The following is a 21,191-nucleotide window of genomic DNA, read 5'->3' on the forward strand; positions in this document are numbered from 1 at the left end:
GTACCCTCGGGCTACATAAGAGTATGCTGGGGAGGAACAATTTGGAAGGGGAAGCCCATCCCCAAAGCTGAGATTCAGACCTCTTTGGAGAAGGAGCAGCTGCAAGCCCTCTGGGTGCTGAGGTTTGCCCAGTTGGCTGGGCTGGTCCACAGTCACTCGCAAGTAGAAAACACCCCTGTGGGTTGCAGGTACCAACGCTGGTGGGTAGGCAAGCAGAGGCTTTCAGTAATTAATAAAGTCTGAAAACACCAATAAGCCAGCTCCCAAGTACTTTAGGCTCACATGGGCCTTTCTTTAGTGCTAGATGCTTCTTTCGTGAGGGAACTGATACAATTCCTGGAGAGGCCTCTTGCTGGCATGGCTTGGGTCATGTGGCCTGTTCATTAACAAATCAACTTGGCTGGGAGATGTGGTACTCGTATTGTACCATCATGGGCCATGTGCCCCTAGAGGGGCAGAGGAGGCAAACAGGGCAGCTCCAGATGGCTCCAGAGAGCAGAAGCCCCAGGGAAGCAAGTTTCAGGCAACCCAAGGAAAGCTGTCTATGATGGGTTTGTCTTAGTCAGTTTCTGCTGCTATAACAAAATACCACAGACTAAGGCTGAGCACAGTGGCTTACGCCTGTAATCCCAGCACTTTGGGAGACCGAGGTGGGCAGATCACCTGAGGTCGGGAGTTCAAGACCAGCCTGGCCAATAAGGCAAAACCCCATCTCTACTAAAAATACAAAAATTAGCCCAGCATGGTGGCAAGCGCCTGTAATCCCAGCTTCTCAGAGGGCTGAGGCAAGAGAATCGCTTGAACCCGGGAGGTGGAGGTTGCAGTGAGCCGAGATCGTGCCACTGCACTCCACCCTGGGCAACAGAGTGAGACTCTGTCTCAAAAAACAAACCAACAAAAAACAAAAACACCACAGACTGGGCAATTTACACAGGATAGAAACTGATTTTCTCACAGTTCCGGAGGCTGGGAAGTCCAAGACGAAGGCACCGTGTCAGCTGTGCGGTGAGGGCTGCTCTCTGCTTCCAACGGCTCCTCCGGAGGGGAGGAGCATTGCATCTTCCTCACATGGCCGGAGGCGGAAGGGCAGGGAGGGATGAAATACCTCGCTCAAGCCCCTCTTGTAAGGGCACCAATCCCATTCCTGAGGAAGGAGCCCTCAGGGTCTAATCACCTCTTCAAGGCCCTGCCGCCTGATACTATCACACAGGCAACAGCTGGATTTTGGAGGGGACACATTCAAACCATAGCAGGGTTAAGTGCCCCAGGGTTGAAGTCCTAAACCCCAGTACAATGACCCTTATGCAGTAATCCCCACTTATCTGCAGTTTCAGTTACTCATGGTCAACTACAGTCCAAAAATATTAAATGGAAAATTCCAGAAATAAACAATTCATAAGCAGTGTCCCTCCCTGGATAGGAAGCGTCCCTCCGTCCAGCTACCTGCTCACGAGTCACTTGGCCACCGTCTCGTTGATCAGCTCGACCATCGCAGTGTCCCTGTGTTTGTGCTCAAGCAACCCTCACCCCCTACTTAACAATGGCCCCCAAGGGATGCTGGCAGTTGGGATCTGTCGAAGAGAAGCTTCCTTCCATGCTGACGGCCTGCCCTGGACAGTCAGCCCACCCTGAGCTGGGCACCCTGCTCTCCAGGGGCCGTGTTAGATGGAGCTGGGAGTGGGGGTACTGGAGTGACCACTGTCCCAAACTGAGGGTTGTCCCAGCGCAGGGTCCTCTGGGTGCTGTGGGGTGGGGTGTGTTGAGCTACAGGCGGCAGATGTCTGCACATCGTGGGAGCCCCCTTCTAATGGCAGAGCTGTCTCTGGGAGGGAGCCGCTGTTGCTGGAGTAGAGGGGCGGGGACAGTGAGGGGTGCTCTGGAGGGAATTCCCTGCATGGTCCAGGAGCTGGAGGTCACAGGACATGCCCCTGAGCCCTGCCCTTGGTTGGGAAAAGGCTGTGGTGGAACCGCGTGGGATTGGAGGACAAGGATGGAGTGGAGTCCGGGCACGTCCACTCGGCACCCGCAGGATCGCAGGCAATTCCATTGCTTTCCTGGCCTCTGCTGTCTCATCTGCCTGCCCAGCCTCACCTGGCAGTTGGGGTGGCCTAAGGGACTCCCCAGGGGAGGGCCCAGAACCAGGATGGCGCAGCCCCAAGGCCTGGCAGCTCTGTCTCTCCAAAATCTATGCTGGGTGCCAACTGTTTGCCAGGCACTTCTAGATGCTGGGGTTTGGAAAGAAAACCAAGCAAACTCCCTATCTTCCTAAGTAGACAGACAAAAATCCACAGGGGTGCACACAGCAGGCTGTGAAAGCTCAAGGAAACTAACAGCAGGCAGAAGGACAGGCAATGCCAGGGTCCTGGCGAGGGGGCTGGAAGGCAGCACTGAGAGGGGGCGGTGCTCAGGGTCAGGTCTTCAGGGAGCCGGCCAGGGACATGGCTGGGGGCAGAGAGCACAGCACGTGCAAAGGCCCTGTGGTGGGAGCAAGCAAGGAGACAGGCAAGGAGGAGAGGAGCAGGGCATAAACCAGAGGCCAGAGCAAGCAGGGGCCTGTGGCCCTGGAGGCACAAGTAAGGTGAGTAGGGTGAGGCCTTCAGCTTTTGCTGAACGAGACTTAGGGCAGCAGGGGTTTTTTTTTGTTTGTTTTTTGAGACGGAGTTTCGCTCTTTCGCCCAGGCTGGAGTGCAGTGGTGTGATCTCGGCCTGCTGCAACCTCTGCCTTCTGGTTTCAAGCAATTCTCCTGCCTCAGCCTCCCAAGTAGCTGGGATTACAGGCGCCCGGATGGCAGGGTTTTAACAGCTTCGCCATCACACTAGTTGCTGGGTTGAGAAGAGACTGCAGCGGGGCAGGGGGAGAGAGCAGGTGGGTGGCAGCTGCAGGAATCCAGGGGAGATCATGGGGCTGGGACCAAGGTGATGTTGGGGTGGGCGGTGAGACTTGTCCCATCCTGCTTGTGTCCTGAGGGCGGAGCTGATGGATTTGTCAAGGACCAAGTACGCAAGGTGGGAGAAAAGAGCCAAGAGGGACTCCCAGGGTGCCGGCCCCAGCAGCCTGAAGCTCCTCTGAGATGGGGAGGTGGGAGGGACTGGCCTGGTAGAGACTGTGCAGAGCGTGACACACCCGCAGCCGTACAGTGGGCCTGGGGGTACAGACAGAAGCCAGGGGCAGGTGAAGGCCGGCTGCGGGAGATTGGAGCACAGACCTGGGCCTGGGCCTTCAGTGATTAGGTAGAAGAGAAGCAAGTCTGCAGCAGAGACTGGGGAGCAGCCACATTGGCAGAAGTGAGGTTCCAGGAGCCTCCTTTGGCAGGGGGTGTGGCCAATGTGTCCCCTGGTTCTGAGAGGTCCGGGTGATGACCGGGAGCACCCCGGGGATCTGGCCATGGGAAGTCACTACTGACCTGGTGTTCCAGAGGCGCAAAGGGGTAGGGAGCCGGATTGAAAAGAATCCAAAGAGGACGGGAGTGAGCCACGGATGCCGAGTGTGGTCTTTTGAGTGGCCCCCAGGAGGGCTTAGGCAGAGCTGACTTGAAACCTGCTCCCCTCCTCCCAAACTATTCTCCCCAGGGCAAGCCATGAAGCGGGACCGTGTGGCAGCCCTGCACGCCCTCCACCTCTCTGTCCCCTGGGGCACCGGACCCCACTTTGGCATTAGACCCCAGCCTTTAGCCACAGCTAACTGCCCAGGGGTCAGCCCTGACCCACTTGGCCAATCAGAGCCCCCCATGCAATGCCAGGAGCTAGGACTCAGGGGGGCTGATTCCCCGGTTTCCTGATTCCCCACCTCCCGTAGGGCAAGGTGTAAGCTCAGCGTGGCTGCAGGAGCGCCTGTACCCGCTGCTGGGGGAGAGAGACAGCGGTGATGTTGCCAGGCTGAGAGGCAGGAACCCACGAGGGAGCAGAGGGCACCACCTTGGGCTCTGCAGTGACAGGCCTGCTGGGTTTCCGAGACTTTCCACCCACAATCCTAGCCCTAAAGGGTCACCCGCCGCCTCTGAGGGCTGGGAATGGGGGTCAGCGAGTGGAGGGCACCGAGCTCTCTCCTGCTTCCCTCCCTCCATTCCTCCCTCCTCGGGGTGGGAGAGGACCCTGATTTCCAGACTCTCCAACGCTCACCTGGCTGCCCCGGGCACTCCCGAGGGCCTCTCCGCAAGGCAAGGACACCAAAACCACAGGGCTTTGAAATCATCGATCGACTTTAATGCATTGTAAAGAAGGAAAGCTACATTGGCGTATTTAAGACAAACACTTTTTCTCTATCCTCACTACCCACTGGACGGTCCTCCTTGGTCCAAAAAAAAAACTAGCAATCTCAAGACACGTCGGCAGCTACCCCTCCCGGGTCCAACCTTTCATATCCTCCCCATTACACTGTTAAAACATGTAACTCAATCCATCCGCGAAGAAAACCAAACCAACAGAAAAGGAAGCTGAAGACATGGACATCGCAAGCCACGCGGTAATGCATACTTGGCACAGAGTAGCCAATATAGAAGACGTGTGCCTCACACGGTTCACTTTGTTCATCAATAAAAGAATATAAAAATCTTGTTCACCCAGTGTTAAGTGTATTAAAATAGATCTGTATCATACAGCACAGTTTCTCCCGGAGTCGTGAGAATGACAGGAGGGACCGTGGCAGCTGCGGGATTTGCCGGCCTCCTCGCTCTGCACCTCTGCGTGTGTGCATGCGTGTCTGCGGTCGTGGCCGCGTGCGATGCACACACGCGTGTTCAGTGCAATTCGGCACCATGTGATATGCTTGGGGTGGGAGCCTGTGGCTCCTGGACGCTTATCCTGTTGTGCTAAGTCCCTCAGGACCGGGATGTGGGAATGGGGCGAGGGTGACAAGCCGGCACTGCCCACCCTGGATGCAGAAGCCCTTGGCAGCAAGTCTGGTCCCCAAAGGCCGGAACCTCCCGAGGCCACCGCCCTTTCTTTCCTCCCCAACCCTCCACCTGGCTCTTAAAAAACCTGCTGGATCTTCCAGCTTGGCCAGGCTTCCCGAGGGGAGGTGTTCCCATTTGTACCTTGAAGCAGAGACTACTAGAAGCAGAAAAGGAAGTCAGCCAGTGTCCCCCCCACCGTTCACATTAAATATCTCACAATAAAAACGCCATACAAAAGTGTGAAGTTATTTTTTGGCATAGTGTCTGCACTGGCAAGAAGGGAGGAGTGGAATACTTATCGGCTCTTCCAAAGGAGACAAGAAAAGGCTTCAGTCGTTAAGTTGAATGATTCAACCCCAAAGAGAAAACCTGCCAAATGCTGTCCCCCACAACAGGGTTGCAGCTCCACTCTGCCCAGAAACTCCATGAGAAAAACGCATCAATGGCAAACTGAGTCCAAGAGATTGGCAAAAGGAAGGAGGCAGCCTTGAGGGCCCCAAAGACGGAGCAGGAAGGGCAGAGGCCCTGGCGGGGATCACTGCGGCGTCCCGGTGCCCAGACACGCTCACCTCCGACAATGTCTTTCAAGTTAAACAGCTGCAATTTGTAACCCTAATAATACTGACAGAAAGGGGCCCGGGTGGTTCTGCAAAGGCGACGGAGTGCCCCAGGCCCGCCCGCCCGCCCCAGGTGGACCTCCTAGGAGCGTGGGGCATTGGGGAACTACCTAGATCCGCTACCCCGCTTCTCGTCCCAACTACCTCTACCACTCAGCTAGTCCATGTGTTCTCAGCTCCCCCTCCCATAGGACACCAAGAGGCGGTGCCCTCAGTGGAGACTGCGTGCTGGGGGGTGTGCTTGTCCCCTCCACAGCCTCAGCCTGCCCTTCCAACGGGCCAGAGGGAGGCCGTGGAGAGCAGGGCCTGGAAGCCGGAGGCCCAGGCAGCCCCGAGGTGCCAGGGGGTGGGGCTGTGTGCCCCAGCCTGTCGTACCTCCACCTGGCTCCTAGGTACCCCCTGTGAATGTGGAGGGCACAGGGCCGCACCCCCACCTGGTCCTGGCTCTAGGCCTCTCGCCCAGCTCTTTCTCCCTCCTCTCCTCTGTCTGGTTAATTTTTGTCTGAAATTCATAGTGTTTATGAATTAAGGCCGACAGAACCCCCAGGCTGTGGAAGCAGGGTCCCAATAACTTTCCGTGGGTGTGAAGACTGGTCCCTCGGGGTCAGTTGTGGCCCTGGGGGTGCTGGACGGTGGGGTGTGTGGCTGCCACTGAGGGCTTGGTCCAGGGCCCAGCCAGCAGTGGGGCAGGGCTAGTGGTCGTCATGGTGACCTGGAGCAGCTGCTCGCCCTGTATCAGTCTCAGGAGGGCCCGCAGGCGGTCCAGGGATGACTGGGTGCCCCTCTGGCGGGCCAGCAGGCTTGTCTTCAACTCCAGGCATTTCTGTTGGGGGAGAAGGTCGGGGAAAGGGTCTTAGTATTCGGCTCTACAGCCATCCTGGGGCAGCCACTGTCTGGGCCCCTCTCTCCTCCACTACAAAGTCCTGCAAGAAACCAGGCTGAGGGCTTCACAAAAACCAGGCAGTGGTGCAAATGCAATTAAAGAGCAGCCAGACCCACAGAAGACGATGCTTGTTTTGGAACTCAGGGCTAGAAAAAGTGTGGCTCTGCCTGGGAATGTCCTTCCCATGGCTGTGATGTAACCTCCTCCCCCCTGCTAGCTGCCCACACTCTTCCTCCTCCTCCTGCTGGCCAACATGCAGCAGCCTCGGAGGCCTTTGGCTTCCCAGCCACCTTTCTGCTCTTTCTCTTGCCTGTTATGCTGTGTGGTCTTTTCCAGTCTCTCTACGTACCACCGCAACAAGGAAAAGCAGTAAGGACTGATGCCTAGAGTCCCACATCCATCTGCTCTGGGTCAAATACTGCTTGAGCAAATAACAACCTCCCCGAGATGGTTTCTAAAATGATTATAGGGACAATCACAAAGCCTCTTCATAGCATTATAGAGAGGATTCAATGAGACACTGCATTTAAAGAGCTTCCCCAGGACCCGCTACCATCACCATCCTCTAACACATCATCACCACCACTACCATCACCATTACTGTGATCATTACCACCATCACCACCACCATGATCACCATGATCACCATTATCACCAGCACCATCAGTGATCAGCACCATCAACACCATCATCACAACCATGATCACCACTGCCACCATCAGTGATCAGCACCATCAACACCATCATCACAACCATGATCACCATTATCACCACCACCATCACTGTGATCAGCACCATCAACACCATCACCACAACCATGATCACCACTGCCACCACCATCAGTGATCAGCACCATCAACACCATCATCACAACCATGATCACCATTATCACCACCATCAGTGATCAGCACCATCAACACCATCATCACAACCATGATCACTACCGCCACCACCATCAGTGATCAGCACCATCAACACCATCATCACAACCATGATCACCATTATCACCACCACCATCACTGTGATCAGCACCATCAACACCATCACCACAACCATGATCACCACTGCCACCACCATCAGTGATCAGCACCATCAACACCATCATCACAACCATGATCACCACCGCCACCACCATCAGTGATCAGCACCATCAACACCATCATCACAACCATGATCACCATTATCACCACCATCACTGTGATCAGCACCATCAACACCATCATCACAACCATGATCACCATTATCACCATCACTGTGATCAGCACCATCAACACCATCATCACAACCATGATCACCACCGCCACCATCAGTGATCAGCACCATCAACACCATCATCACAACCATGATCACCATTATCACCACCATCATCACTGTGATCAGCACCATCAACACCATCATCATTACCACCATCACCACCACCATGATCACCATCGTCACCACCACCACCACCACCACCATCACTGTGATCAGCACCATCATCACCACCATCACCATAAGCACCATGATAATCACCATTATCATCACCACCATCACCATCACTGGTCTGCACCATCACCACCATCATCATTACAACCATCACCATCACCATGATCACCATGATCACCACCATCACCACCATCACTGTGATCAGCACCACCATCACCATCACCACAACCACCATCACCACAACCATGATCACCATTATCACCACCACCACCACCATCACTGTAATCAGCACCATCACCACCATCACCGCAACCATGATCACCATTATCACCACCACCACCACCATCACTGTAATCAGCACCATCACCACCATCATCATCACCACCATCACCGCAACCATGATCACCATTATCACCACCACCACCATCATCACTGTGATCAGCACCATCACCACCATCACCGCAACCATGATCACCATTATCACCACCATCACCACCATCACTGTAATCAGCACCATCACCACCATCATCACCACCATCACCACAACCATGATCACCATTATCACCACCACCACCACCATCACTGTAATCAGCACCATCACCACCATCATCATCACCACCATCACCGCAACCATGATCACCATTATCACCACCATCACTGTGATCAGCACCATCACCACCATCATCATCACCACCATCACCGCCACCATGGTCACCATGACCACCACCATCACTGTGATCAGCACCATCATCACCGCCATCACCATAAGCACCACTATCATCACCACCATCACCATCACTGTGGTCTGCACCATCACCACCATCATCACCACCATCACCATCACTGTGGTCTGCACCATCACCACCATCATCACCATCATCATTACAACCATCACCATCACCACCATGATCACCATTATCACCACCACCATCACTGTGATCACCACCATCACCACCATCACCACCACCACCATCATTACTACCATCACCATATCATCACCACCACCACCATCATCACCACCATCACCACCGTCATATTCCCATCACCACTATCATCACCATCACCATTACTACCATCACCATCACCACCACCACAGCCATCATCTTCATTATCTTGTCTATCTCCATCCTATGGAGGAGGAATTATGTTCACTTTACACAAGAGGAAACAGATTCGGAGGTCAGGGCCCTGCCAAGGGGCCTGAGCAGGGGCACAGCCAGGGTGCTGTCAATCGCTTGATAAATATTTGTTGAATGAGTCACAGCGCAGCCTTCTCCACGTACTGGCTTGCTGGTGGATGCTTGGTGAGTCTGTCTTCTTCCTAGGCCTTATAGGTGAACAGTGAAGCTCTGGATCTACACCTGTGGTTCTAAGGACACATCTGCCTGCCCCCCACGCCCCGATGCACACCTGCATGGCTGAGGCCAGCCTGGATCTACATCTGTGGTTCTGAGGACATACCTACCTGCCCCCTAGGCCCCGGTGCACATCTGCAGGACTGAGGCCAGCCTGAATCTACACTTATGGTTTGAATGACACATCTGTCTGTCCACCAGGCCCTGGCTCCTTCCTGCACTGCTGAGGCCAGCCTGGATCTACACCTGTGGTTCTAAGGACACATCTGCCTGTCCCCTAGACCCGGGGCACACCTGCAGAGCTGAGGCCAGCCTGGATCTACATCTGTGGTTCTGAGGACACACCTACCTGCCCCCCAGGCCCCGGTGCACACCTGCAGGGCTGAGGCCAGCCTGAGTCTACACTTGTGGTTTGAATGACACATCTGCCTGTCCACCAGGCCCTGGCTCCTTCCTGCACTGCTGAGGCCAGCCTGGATCTACACCTGTGGTTCTAAGGACACATCTGCCTGTCCCCTAGACCCGGGGCACACCTGCAGGGCTGAGGCCAGCCTCCCCCAGGCCCCGGGGCACACCTGCACTGCTGATGTCAGCCGCCGGTCCCGCTCCTCCAGCTGCTGGTGCTCGTTCTGCAGCTCACTGCCTCGTTGCAGCAGCTTCTGCTTCTCCTCTTCTTTGACTAGAAAAGAGAAGGCCAGGTCCCTGGAGAGGGGCAGGTAAGGAGCGGCTGCGCCGTAGAGTAAATGGGAGAGGCAGAAGGGATGAAACCAAGGCCTAGGACATCCCCCTGAAGGAGCCGGTGGCTGTGGCCAAATGCACAGGACCTGGAGCCACTCTCCCCTGGCCACACCTGCCCCGGACACAGGACCGGTCCCAGGATCCCACTTTTCAGTGCTCTGGCCCGGAAGGGAATGGACCCACCTGTCCTCCCACAGGACAAGGTGAGCCCAGAGGCCTGGGTGGGGGAGGAGGGGGAGCAGGTACCCTTTCCCACTCCCCAAGGATGCCTCACCTGTCTTGTGGGTGACATAAGAGTGCACGATGGCCAGCATCCCAGTCCAGGGCACACCCTCATCTTTCTTTAAGGCCTGGGGAGCAGACGGGGAGATGAAAAAGTGGACAGGCCCTGGGACCTGCTGGGACTGTCCACACCCTGGCTGTGTAACCCTGAGGGGGCACACCCTGTCTGAGCCGCAGGGTCCTCGCCCGTGACCAGGAGCTGGGGCCACACTTGCCTCGTGGCCCGGCTCACAGGGGCTACACAGTAAGTAAGATCAGCTCCACGAGGCTGGAACATTCTGGGCCTCTCCCCCTGCTCATCACCAGGGCCCTGAACAGGCAGCAGGCTCAAATACTTCTCGAATGAATGAATGATCACCTGTCTTCCTCCCACGTCCAGAAGACCTGAGGGCAGCGGCCCCAGGCACGCCAGGGACAAATGGAGAGACTCGATGTCCCCCACACTGTGCTGAAGCGGGGAACAGAATTCTGTTCCCTCTCAACATGCCCTCAAAAAGTTGTGACCAAAAAGAAAGAAGAAAAAAGAAAGAAGCAAAAAATAATAAAATAAAAAAAAAAGTAAATAAAAAAAAGCTGGGCATTAATCCCAGCAGTTTGGGAGGCCAAGGTGGGAAGACTGCTTGAACCCAGGAGTTCGAGATCAGCCTGGGCAACAAAGTGAGACCCAACCTCTACAAAAAATTTAAAAATTAGCTGGCCGTGGTGGTGTGTACCTGTGGTCCCAGCTCCCCAGGAGGCTGAGGTGGGAAGATTGTTTGAGCCCCAGAGGTCAAGACTGCAGTGAGCTGTGCTCGTGCTCCTGCACTCTAGCCTGTGCAACAGACCAAGACCCTGTCTACCAAAAAAAAAAAAAAGGAAAAAAAGGATGTGACTCCCACCAGGCAGTCACAATGCAGGGGCAGGTAACCCCACAGGGAACAGCCCGACAGCAGCCCCTGCCCACCATACCCACTGCCCTTGATCCCCACAGAACCAGGGATGATGGGAACTCCCAATGGTTAATACTTGTTGAAATAAAGTATTAAAACTCCCGGGCTGGGCGCGGTGGCTCACACCTGTAATCCCAGCACTTTGGGAGGTCAAGGCGGACAGATCACCTGCGGTCAGGAGTTTGAGACCGGCCTGGCCAACCTGGTGAAACCCCATCTCTACTAAAAATACAAAAAAGTAGCCGGGCGTGGTGGCACAAGCCTGTAATCCTAGCTACTTGGGAGGCTGAAGCAGGAGAATCGCTTGAACCCGGGAGGCGGAGGTGGCAGCGAGCTGAGATCACGCCATTGCACTCCAGCTTGGGCAACAAGAGCGAAACTCCATCTCAAAAACCAAAAAAAGAAAGAGAGAAAGAAAGGTAACTCCCTATGACCACACAAGTCATGTATCTGTGGAAGGCACACTTGAAGCCAAGCACTGCTGCCACCCGCCACCCACCACACTCAGGGGCCACACTCCCAAGCGTTTTCTCCCAGGGTTTTTACTCTGCAGTTTTTCTCAGATGGCTGATTCCCAAACTATATAGCAGCTATAAAGCCTGTTTTTTATTTTTATAATTTAATTCCATATAGTGAACACGATCCAGAGAATCACACTTTTTGTAAAAACCTGTTGGATGCTGACGGAATGTCTCACTGAGTGCAGAGCTGGGCTATTCCACCCTCTTCTGCTGCTGGGAGGAGAGGCTGCTTCCCCTCTAGTCTTTTGTAAATAAACGGTGTGGGGCTTCTCTGTGCACAAAACTTTATCCCTATTTGGATGATTTCCTTAGACTAGATTCCCCAAAGCAAGATCCAGGTTTTTAAAAGGCCATTATTGAAAGAAGGCCACCATTAGCCTCTCATGGGTAGAGGCCAGGGGCACTGCTAAACATCCCATAATAGGCCAGGCGCAGAGGCTCACGCCTATAATCCCAGCACTTTGGGAGGCTGAGGCGGGTGATCACCTGAGGTTAGGAGTTTGAGACCAGCCTGGCCAACATGATGAAACCCCCCCATCTACTAAAAATACAAAAATTATCTGGGTGTGGTGGGGGCGCCTATAACCCCAACTACTTGAGAGGCTGAGGCAGGAGGATCACTTGAACCCAGGAGGCAGAGGTTGCAATGACCCAAGACCGTGCCACTGCACTCCAGCCTGGGCAACAGAACGAGACTCCGTCTCAAAAAAAAAAAAAAAAAAAAAAATCCCATAATGCACAGGACAAAGTTCCACAACCAAGGATTATCCAGCCCCAAATGTCAATGTGCTGAGGTTGAAAAAGCCTTCCTATACCCAAGCCCTTTTTTTCACCCCTCCTCTGCCCTGTCTCTCTCTGCCTACGGTGGGGACCTCCATGCCAGTCTGGGGTGAGGGGGTCACACAGCCTCCCGTACCTTCTGCTGGCACCTGGGACACACCCACATGCCCTTGGGCGCCGTCTTGAGGGGCGGCTCCAGGCAGCTGAGGTGGTAGGCCCCCGGGCAGGTGCCGCAGGGCTGCAGGTTGGCCCCTCGCTTGCAGGCGGCACAGTGCTCATCGTGGGTGATCTCGTTCTGGAAGAGAAGGGAGGGCAGGAGACAGGTCAGCCACAGCTAGGTCAGCGGGGGCCGGTCAGCCAGGGCCAGGCCCAGGCAGCTGTGACTGACCTACATGTGGCCGCTCTTCTGCCAACGTTTCCCAGCAGCTCTATGGAGAGAGAGGGATAAACCCTGGAGGGCGACGGTGTTGGGTCAGGCCTGGGCGCTGGGAGGAGGGGGGGCACCCACAGGGCCAGATTTACTAGAGGCTGGGGCACTGAGCATTGGAATCGGGCCTGGTGTGACTCCCATAACCTGATTCTTCTGGGCTAAGACCTGGACGCCAGGTGCGGGCAACAAGGCAGGCTGCCCTGCTGCAGCCTAGAAAACAGCCCCCTCAGGGTCTATGTTGCGCCAGAGGTCTGTGTGCTGGGAGTGGGGCCAGTGATGCATGCAGCACTCCCTCCCGGCCCCCACTGCTTAGGTGGACGCTGCCTGGAGGAGCGGCGTGGCCCCGGCCAAGACCCTGTACTCGGCTCGTTGTTCACCATCCATGCGTCAACAGCATGCTCCAACTTCAGAGCTGGAAAAGACCAGAGAGCTCTCCTCTGGGATGGCCCGTGCCACAAGGACACCGGATGTCCCTGAAGGAGGGGCAACGCCCTCAGACGAGGCCTCAGAGGTCCCTATCTCCACCCCTTGTGTCATGCAAAGGCCCAGGGAGGGAAAGGCGGTTGTCACACAGGGAGGGTGAGGCAGTTGTCACACAGCAAGCTGGAGGTGGAGCCGGGACCAGCATCCAGGCGGCCTGCCTCGAAGCCGAGGCCCTTCCAAGTCTGTGGGCTCTGTGGGGACAGAGCTCAGGCTCCAGGTGTCCCCTGTCCACATGCCCGCCCTGGATGAGCACAAGATGTTTGCAGACAAACACGCCAGGCCCCCCAGCACCAACCAGTGCTATTGCAGGGCTACTGTGAAAATGACACAGCCTAACCGGAGTTGACTGCAATCATCACCTACTGCTTCTTCGAGGCTTGACCATTACAAGCATGCAGGGACAAGAATGTTCCTTTAGAATTAGATCAGAAATTCAGTGAAGAAAAACGCTGAATAAATTCTGAGATCGTGCCATGAACGAGGTCATGACCAGCCAATGTTCTGGGAATCAGGGATGTGGTGTGTGCACAGGTAGGGGGTAGGGGATGGGGACCCCACAGGATCACAGAAATGTGGGTGTGTGGGGTGAGTCCCTGGGGATTAACAAGTCCAGCCTCTTTTCAAACGGGTAACAGAGGACCAGGGAGGGCCAGCTCTGCCCAGGTCACACTGAGGCCAGTGGAGCCAGGGTGGAGGCCCGTGGGCACCAGCTGGCTGCTTCCAGTTGGGCCTCAGTGGCCCCTGCAGTCTCTGCATCCTCAATTCTGAGGTGGGAGGGCTCCTGTTTGAAGCTGAGAGCAGAGCCCTGTGGCAATGCCCGACTTGACGCTGCCTGGCTGGCTGGAAAGCTGGCTGAGTGTTGCACAAAGCTCTTAGCACCTAAAGGCAGAACCGAAAGGCCTTCTGCACCACTCCGGGCTCTTTCCCTCTTTCCAGGAGGGACCCTACGAGGACTGTACTGAAAATTCTCCACCCCCGAGGTGTGAAGACAGAGGGAGGGGACACGTACCTTCCAGCAGGGGTCCTCATTGGCTAGCACAGGGAAGAAGGGCGGAGAACAAGTTAGTGGCCGTCAGAGGAGCACAGATAAGGACTGGAGTCCATGAGGCCTCATGTGGCAAGGGCTCTTGCCCCGGGGCATGATGGGAGCATCACAAGGCCCCCGTGATACCTGGGCTCTCACCCCAGGGCATGATGGGAATATCACAAGGCCCTGTGATACGTGAGATCTTACCCCAGGGCATGATGGGAATATCACAAGGCCCCCATTGACACCTGGGCTTTCACCCCAGGGCATGATGGGGGTATCACAAGGCCCTGTGATTACCTGGGCTCTCACCCCAGGGCATGATGGGGGTATCACAAGGCCCTGTGATTACCTGGGGTCTTACCCCAGGGCATGATGGGGGTATCACAAGGCCCTGTGATTACCTGGGCTCTCACCCCAGGGCATGATGGGAGTAAGGATCTCAGCTCTGGTCACAGCTAGGAACCACCATGGGAACAGCTCATGTGGCCCCTGTGCTCACTGAGGACACAGTGGCAGTGAGCTGCCCGGGGGAAGGAACCATCGCTCCAAGAACCCCTGAAAGTGACTTATTTTCAACTCTTTTTTAACTGTAATCCACTCTCATTCTAGTAAATGATACCAAACCAACATTTTAATGATCGCAAACATATATATCTTTCAGGTTCTATATCAGATCTGTCTGCAAATAATGCCACCCAGTGGGAGAACAGTTCCGGCGTCTGCACAGCTCTCGACAGCTCACAAAGTGCAGTCACACTCACCCTTCAAGTCACTGTCCCAGCTCTGAGAAGCAGGTAGCTATGGGCCCACTTTCTAGATCAGTAAACCAAGGCCCAGGGAGGGATGGTGACATGTTGAAAGCTACACAGAATCCCAGGAAGCTGGCCGTCATTTCCTGCTCGTGGGACTATGGTTTTCTAACTGAAGAGAACTGGCAGCTTCCTGCTGCTGTCTGAATTCAGGGATGTGGCTCCCTGAGGTCCTGCACTGGGGCACGGCTGGCAGAGGAGGGAGGGGCCCTGCAGACACAGGTAGAGGCCTTAGGCCAGGTTCCAGCCTGAAGATCTGGCCCAATGCCTTGTACAGAAGGAGCCCTCGGCTCCAACACACACAGCGAGGCAGAGGCAGAACTGGGCTGAGATCCCCACCCCTGTCCAGCCTGTGCGCTTCCAATGCCCAGAGCAGACACAGGAGGGGGGCAAGGTGTGGGCTGAGAGGCGCCAGCCCAGCCCAGGGGTATCAGAGGCCGCCCACGTGTGGGGAAGAGAGGTTGTCTCCAGGGGAGTATGGAAGCAGCAGCACCTGGGCTGGGTCACACCTGCAGAGGCCCCATCGGTCACACTCACACCTACGGCCCAGGCTGTGGACCTCTCCCAGACCACAGCTCCAGGCTCACACACAGGCTGCAGGAGGAGCGGGGAGGTGGGAGGCTCCTCTCAGCACAGCGTCCTCACTTTCCTCTGCCCAGGTCAGCCCAGTGGGAGGCAGGCAGCCCTGCCCAGGGCCAGGTGTGGAGGACCACCCAGGATGACTCCCCACGGCCCTGAGCAGCTCTGGCAGAAGGCCTGAAGCCGGTGCTCACCTCTCGCTGTGAGGAACAGGGGGTTGTTGAGATAGTTGGAGGCCAGCCGTTTCCTCTGCAGGGACAGAAAACAAAACAACACACCCCATCGTCTGGAGACTCTCCTCGATGGTGACGCCACCCCAGGTCAGGACTCTCTCTGGGACAGGGTTCCCACCCAGGGCTCCAGGCTCTGGCTGGACACCCCCTGCCAGAGGCAGAAACAGGAGCAAATACAGGGCAGAAGCACGCAGGGATGGCTGAGGGTGGGGCAGGGCGGGGCAGGGAAGTCGGCAAAGGCTCTGCCTGCAGGAGGCCTAGGACACCCTCTCTGCACCTGTGGGTGCGTCTAGCTCAGGAAGGGCCGTCAGTGGGGCACAACAGTCACACGGTGCATGTCACATTCTCCACCTGTCTGTCTCCTGCCTCTCAACTGGGTCTGAAGTCAGGTGGAGAAATGGGTGCTATAGACTGGCTCCCCCAAATTCCACTTCTTGGCATGTGGCCTTAAACATCACATGTGGACAAAGGTTTCTGGAACATTCCAGAAGAGCAGCCTTAGTCCTGGCTTTGGCAACCACAGGCCACACCGGTCTAAACCTTGGTTCAAAGTGGCTTTGGCTGTGGCTGTTGTAACACTGTGTGGCCAGATTTGACACCATTTCTCTCGGTGTGGTCAGGCTGTGGACCTGGGGAAGGGCCCCCTCAGGCTGTGTGCCTGTTCCAGGCTCAGGGTCGGGGGGCCTTGGGTTGACTCCTGACCTGCTTACACCGTCTCTGGCCCTGGCCTCAGACTTGGGAGCCTAGCTAGGGTAATGCCTCGTCCACAGAGCAGCCCACATTTTCAGGAAAGAACAAATCAAAAGGAATGAAGCCCTCCCTGTCTGGAGAACACACCATTTCCTTGGGTGGAGGCTGAAAACACTTCCACGATGTTCTTACAAAGGGTCTGAGTCGGGGGACAGGGCTTGCTCAGATGAAGGAAGAGGAAGTGAATGGTATGAAACGGCCCACGTGGAGCATGTTCTCGGAACAGGAGCAGGGCAGGCAGAAGCAGAGGAAAGGCGTGGACAGGCTGACCAGGCCAGAGGACGCCCCACGGTGGGCTCTCCCCACGGACAGGGCAATTGCAGAGCCTGGAACTGGCTGCCACTCTGTGCAAAATGCCTCCCTCCCACTTGAACTCAGGTTCCCAAGACATGGATTCTGGGCAGTGGCCCAGACTAGCCCGCACCCTGGGAAGTGAGACAGCACTTTCCTCACCTTCCTCCAGATCTCACAGAGCTGGCGTCTGCAACATACCAGGCACTGACCTCAGGGGACATCGTTTCCCTCAGGACAACTGCCCCAAGCTCTGGACTTCGGAGCTCTAAGGAAACGGCTTCCATCCCAGAGAAAGACTCTAAGACGCTGCCCCTAAGAAAGCCCTGAGCCTCTGAGCTAAAGGTCCCAACAGACCCTGCAGAGCTGGCTTTGGGGAGATGACATTAGGATTTTAACCTAAGAATTTTGGACTGTCATTTACAAGGGCAGGATGGTGTCATTTATGATCTGGTTTCTCCCTGGGGACATGCTCATGGGAGAGGCCCTCGTGCTCCCCTACGGCATCCTTAAGTCCCAACCCTGCTGCACTGGACCAATTTTGGTGCAGGCTCTCCGATTCCCACCCCCATCCCTGGGGATGGATGCTCCAACTGGGAGTAGGGAAGGGCACTGGCCACACCCACCCAGCCCCTTCTGGGCCTTTCTTTATGGTGCCTGCCTGCTCCAGGCTGTGCACATCCTCAGCCTCTCCCAGCCATAAGCCCACTGCACAGCCTCTAGACGAGGTGTGAGGTGGTCCAGGAAGGCCGGGGTGTCCAGCCCTGCCTGTGACCAGAGATTTGCCTCATCATTCAGGCAAATGAACTCGGAGGTGATGAGAGAGAGACGATTTACAGTCACTCCCCAGCCCCACTCCCAGGAGGGATAGACGAGGGGGGTAGTTAGGAAAGCGAATGAGGGAGGCCCTGGGACTTTTCCTGGAGGCTGTGCACTGGGAACCTCCACCCTCCTGGTGCCATGGGGCTGGCGGGTCCCCCACCTCGGTCTCCAGGAGCCCGCTGTAGGCAGGGTTGGCTGTGCTTCTTCTCTTCCGCTCCTGTCGCTTGCTCTGGATTTCTGGAAAGGCACAGACACAGCGGTTACTGGGTCCTGCCTGCCCTGGGAACCCCAAATGCTTCCTTGCCAAGCCCTGGGCACCACCATCCCCTCCTGCTCTGAAGCCTGTCTGCTCAGCATCCATGCCACAGAGTGGCCCAGGGTGGGTTAGGGCCTCCAGGAATCACTGACTCCATGGCAGGACAGCTCTGGTGGCCTCAGGCTGAATGACAGATTGGTGGGAGGCTGGCAGGTACCCAGAATCCAGGTGCCCACTCTTAGCATGGGGTCCTCTTTGTGTGTCCCTATCCGGCTCATGGCCATTATTTGGGACCTGCAGGATGGCAGAGACCCACAGGTCCGGTGATACCCACAGGTCCGGTGATACCACTGGTCCAGTGATACCCACTGGTCCGGTGATACCACTGGTCCGGTGATACCCACTGGTCCGGTGATACCCACTGGTCTGGTGATACCCACTGGTCTGGTGAGCTGCAGGGTGAGGCTCCCAGCTCCCGGAAGCCCAGGAGCAAGCCTCTACCCAGGAGGCCTCTGCCCCAATGCGGCCCCCAGCAGGAATCCTTCGCATGCGAGCGAGAGGGGGCACGGCCACACTGACGGTGTTTTCTTTTCCTTTTTCTTTGCTTTGGCCCCCAGGCGGGACCCATGACCTGCCTCTCCGTGTGCAGCTGTGCTAGCGTCTTCTAATCTCTGTCTCCCAGACCTAGTTTTGCTTTTTAAACCTTTTCAATATTACTCAGCCTGTTTTCTGTAAGGCACTCAGACCTTCTGTGGAATAACACAGGGTCTAAAGAAAGAAAGAATTAAGGATATCACAGCAGAGGTTGGGGAGAGGTTTCTAAATGAGGACTATTTATAAAACCAATAATGATCACGCCTATTAGGAAAGCACTTTTTGCTCAGTCCCTCACCAACCTCACAAAGTTTACAGGCGCAGTTTTCCCCGTGTTGCAGATGAGGAAACTGAGGTTCGGAGTGGGGAAGGACCTTGCCTAGGGACTCCGGCCAGTGCACAGGCGGGACTTGAGCATAAGACTTCTGTCCCCACAGCTCCATGCAGCCTCCGTGGTGCTGTCGTTTCGGTCGGAGATTAAACCGTTCCCAAAGGCAAGACGAGGGCAGCGGGGTTCATCACACTCAAGATCACACCATCCGGTGGTGAGCTCACAGATGTTCTTATGAAGGAAGCTTGGCTGGAGGGTAATGCCTTCCAACCATGCATGCAGAAGGGTGAGGAACGCCAGGGGCAAGGGTTGCTTGCAGGGGTCTTCCCTGCCCAGGGGTCTGGAAGGCTGAGGCTCTTCCCTGGCCCTCCCCACCTGGCTGCTGCCAGGGAGCAAGTCGGACCCAGGGGACATAAACGGAGACGGCTGTCTTCTCGGAGCCTGCATGGCAGGCTGGGGTCCCCGCGCGCTGGGCTCTGCTGAGCTCGGGAAGGCTTGCTCTGCTCCCACTTGCCCCGGATGAGCTGTGTGACCTCAGCCAGGTCTCTCCCCTCCCCTGGGCTTCGTTGGCTCACCTGCTGCAATGGAGAGAAACTCTACCTTCAAGACTGCTAGTGCCTTGGGCACTGCGGGGGTTCACTTCATTCCCTCTTGCTTTGAAGGAGAGGAACGTTGGGCGAACCTTCCTGCATCCAGGTTTAGCAGGGTACGTGCTTTCCCTTTATAAAACGCCTTTGCGGGTGAGGTGGGTGTGGTGGAAAACGTTCTGGGTTGGGAGTCAGGAGGCCTGGATTCCAGCCTGGGCCTGGTATCAACTGGCCCTGGGACCCTGGGCAAGTGAATCAGCTTCCCTGGCCTCGGCTTCCCCATGGGGGCTTCCCCAAGGGGGCTGGTTTCGAGGCTTCCCAGGCCCTAAGATTCTAGGATGATGTTCACGGCTCACTTGAGATTGCCCTCATCAATCTGCGATGATATTCACGGCCCACGTGAAGCTGCCCTCATCTGTAAGGTCACACAGCCCCTTCGTAGAGTCACAGTGCCCTTTCTGCTCAAATAAACTACTGTTCCAATTTTGACGGACACATTTGGTGGCACACATGAAGTCCGCAGGCTAGTTTGACGGCAGGGGAGCTGGTGGTCAGCTCTCCCACTGTGCTGGGCACTGCTTCCGACAATCCCCCGAGGACAGTTCGGCCATTACCCATTTTACACATGAAGAGACTGAGACACACAGAAGTAACCTGCCCACACTTGAGAAAGTGGTGGGGCCGGGTAGTCTGCCTCTTGTCATTTCCCTGTGTTGAGGGCAGAGAGCCCACAGGGTCCCTCCGCTGAAACAAGGAAGTGCCACAGTGGGTTTTGTGCATAGTCATGGAGCCAGGGCGAGCCTGGAAGGTTTCTCTGTCTTGTTCGTCTTTGATGACAGCCACCCAGCCTCAGGCACTTGGGGCAGACCTCCTGGGAGGTGGTTTATACACAGACACTGCCATCAGAGCCAGGACATCCTGAGATCCACTGCAGCAGTGTGAGGCCACGCTCTACCCATATCAGCTGCTGCTGAAGCCCAGACCACCCGTCATCACACCTGGCCCCCAACACCCTGGCTTTCGGGTCAGTCCCAGCCCAACCTGCTGCTACCTGGATCCTTCCTTACCTTCCAAGTGTTCCGTGGTAACCAGGCCTAGCGCTACCATGAAGGCGATTTTCTGGGGGAAGGAACAGACAAAGGAGCATTAACACAACTGTCAACGTTCATTCATGCACTCAACAAACATCTGCTGTGGCAGGTGCAGGGCGATACCTCATGGGTGCCCCAACCGCAGAGGCCTCCAACTCTAGATGCCAAGTCAGTTTCTAAGAAACGTGGGGAAATAGGATTCCCAAAGAAAGTATCTACAGCTCAATTTGGAGGGGCTCCTTGAAAACACTGGATACACGTATTCAAACATACTTTAAGGGGCTAAGGTGCACATAGCTGGGCTACTCCTTATGGGTGCCCCAACCGCTAAGGCCCCCAACTCCAGACACCAAGTCAGTTTCTAAGAAACATAGGGAAATAGGATTCCCAAAGAAAGCACCTACAGCTCAATTTGGAGGGGCTCCTTGAAAACACTGGATACACGTATTCAAACATACTTTAAAGAGCTAAGGTGCACACAGC

General features: G+C 55.8%; 1 protein-coding gene across 5 annotated transcripts in view; it reads right to left on the minus strand.

Annotated features, from left to right (window-relative positions):
- Positions 1 to 4,181: 4,181 nt before the first annotated feature.
- PHF21B (PHD finger protein 21B) overlaps positions 4,182 to 21,191 on the minus strand; it is a 130,657-nt gene continuing 113,647 nt past the window's right edge. For 4 of the 5 annotated variants that reach the window (XM_024240158.3, XM_054543783.2, XM_054543784.2 and 1 more), the window contains 8 exons: positions 20,685 to 20,736; positions 18,010 to 18,086; positions 15,948 to 16,002; positions 14,345 to 14,367; positions 12,559 to 12,717; positions 10,185 to 10,260; positions 9,748 to 9,851; positions 4,182 to 6,332 (listed from right to left, as the gene is read on the minus strand). In XM_024240158.3, the coding sequence (XP_024095926.2) occupies positions 6,114 to 6,332; positions 9,748 to 9,851; positions 10,185 to 10,260; positions 12,559 to 12,717; positions 14,345 to 14,367; positions 15,948 to 16,002; positions 18,010 to 18,086; positions 20,685 to 20,736 (765 nt within the window). In that variant the 3' untranslated portion in view covers positions 4,182 to 6,113. The remainder of the gene's footprint in view (positions 6,333 to 9,747; positions 9,852 to 10,184; positions 10,261 to 12,558; positions 12,718 to 14,344; positions 14,368 to 15,947; positions 16,003 to 18,009; positions 18,087 to 20,684; positions 20,737 to 21,191) is intronic. The other variant, XM_024240157.3, reaches the window with a different exon arrangement.

This window comes from Pongo abelii, chromosome 23 (assembly GCF_028885655.2).
Source record: "Pongo abelii isolate AG06213 chromosome 23, NHGRI_mPonAbe1-v2.0_pri, whole genome shotgun sequence".
Taxonomy (NCBI): Eukaryota; Metazoa; Chordata; class Mammalia; order Primates; family Hominidae; genus Pongo; species Pongo abelii.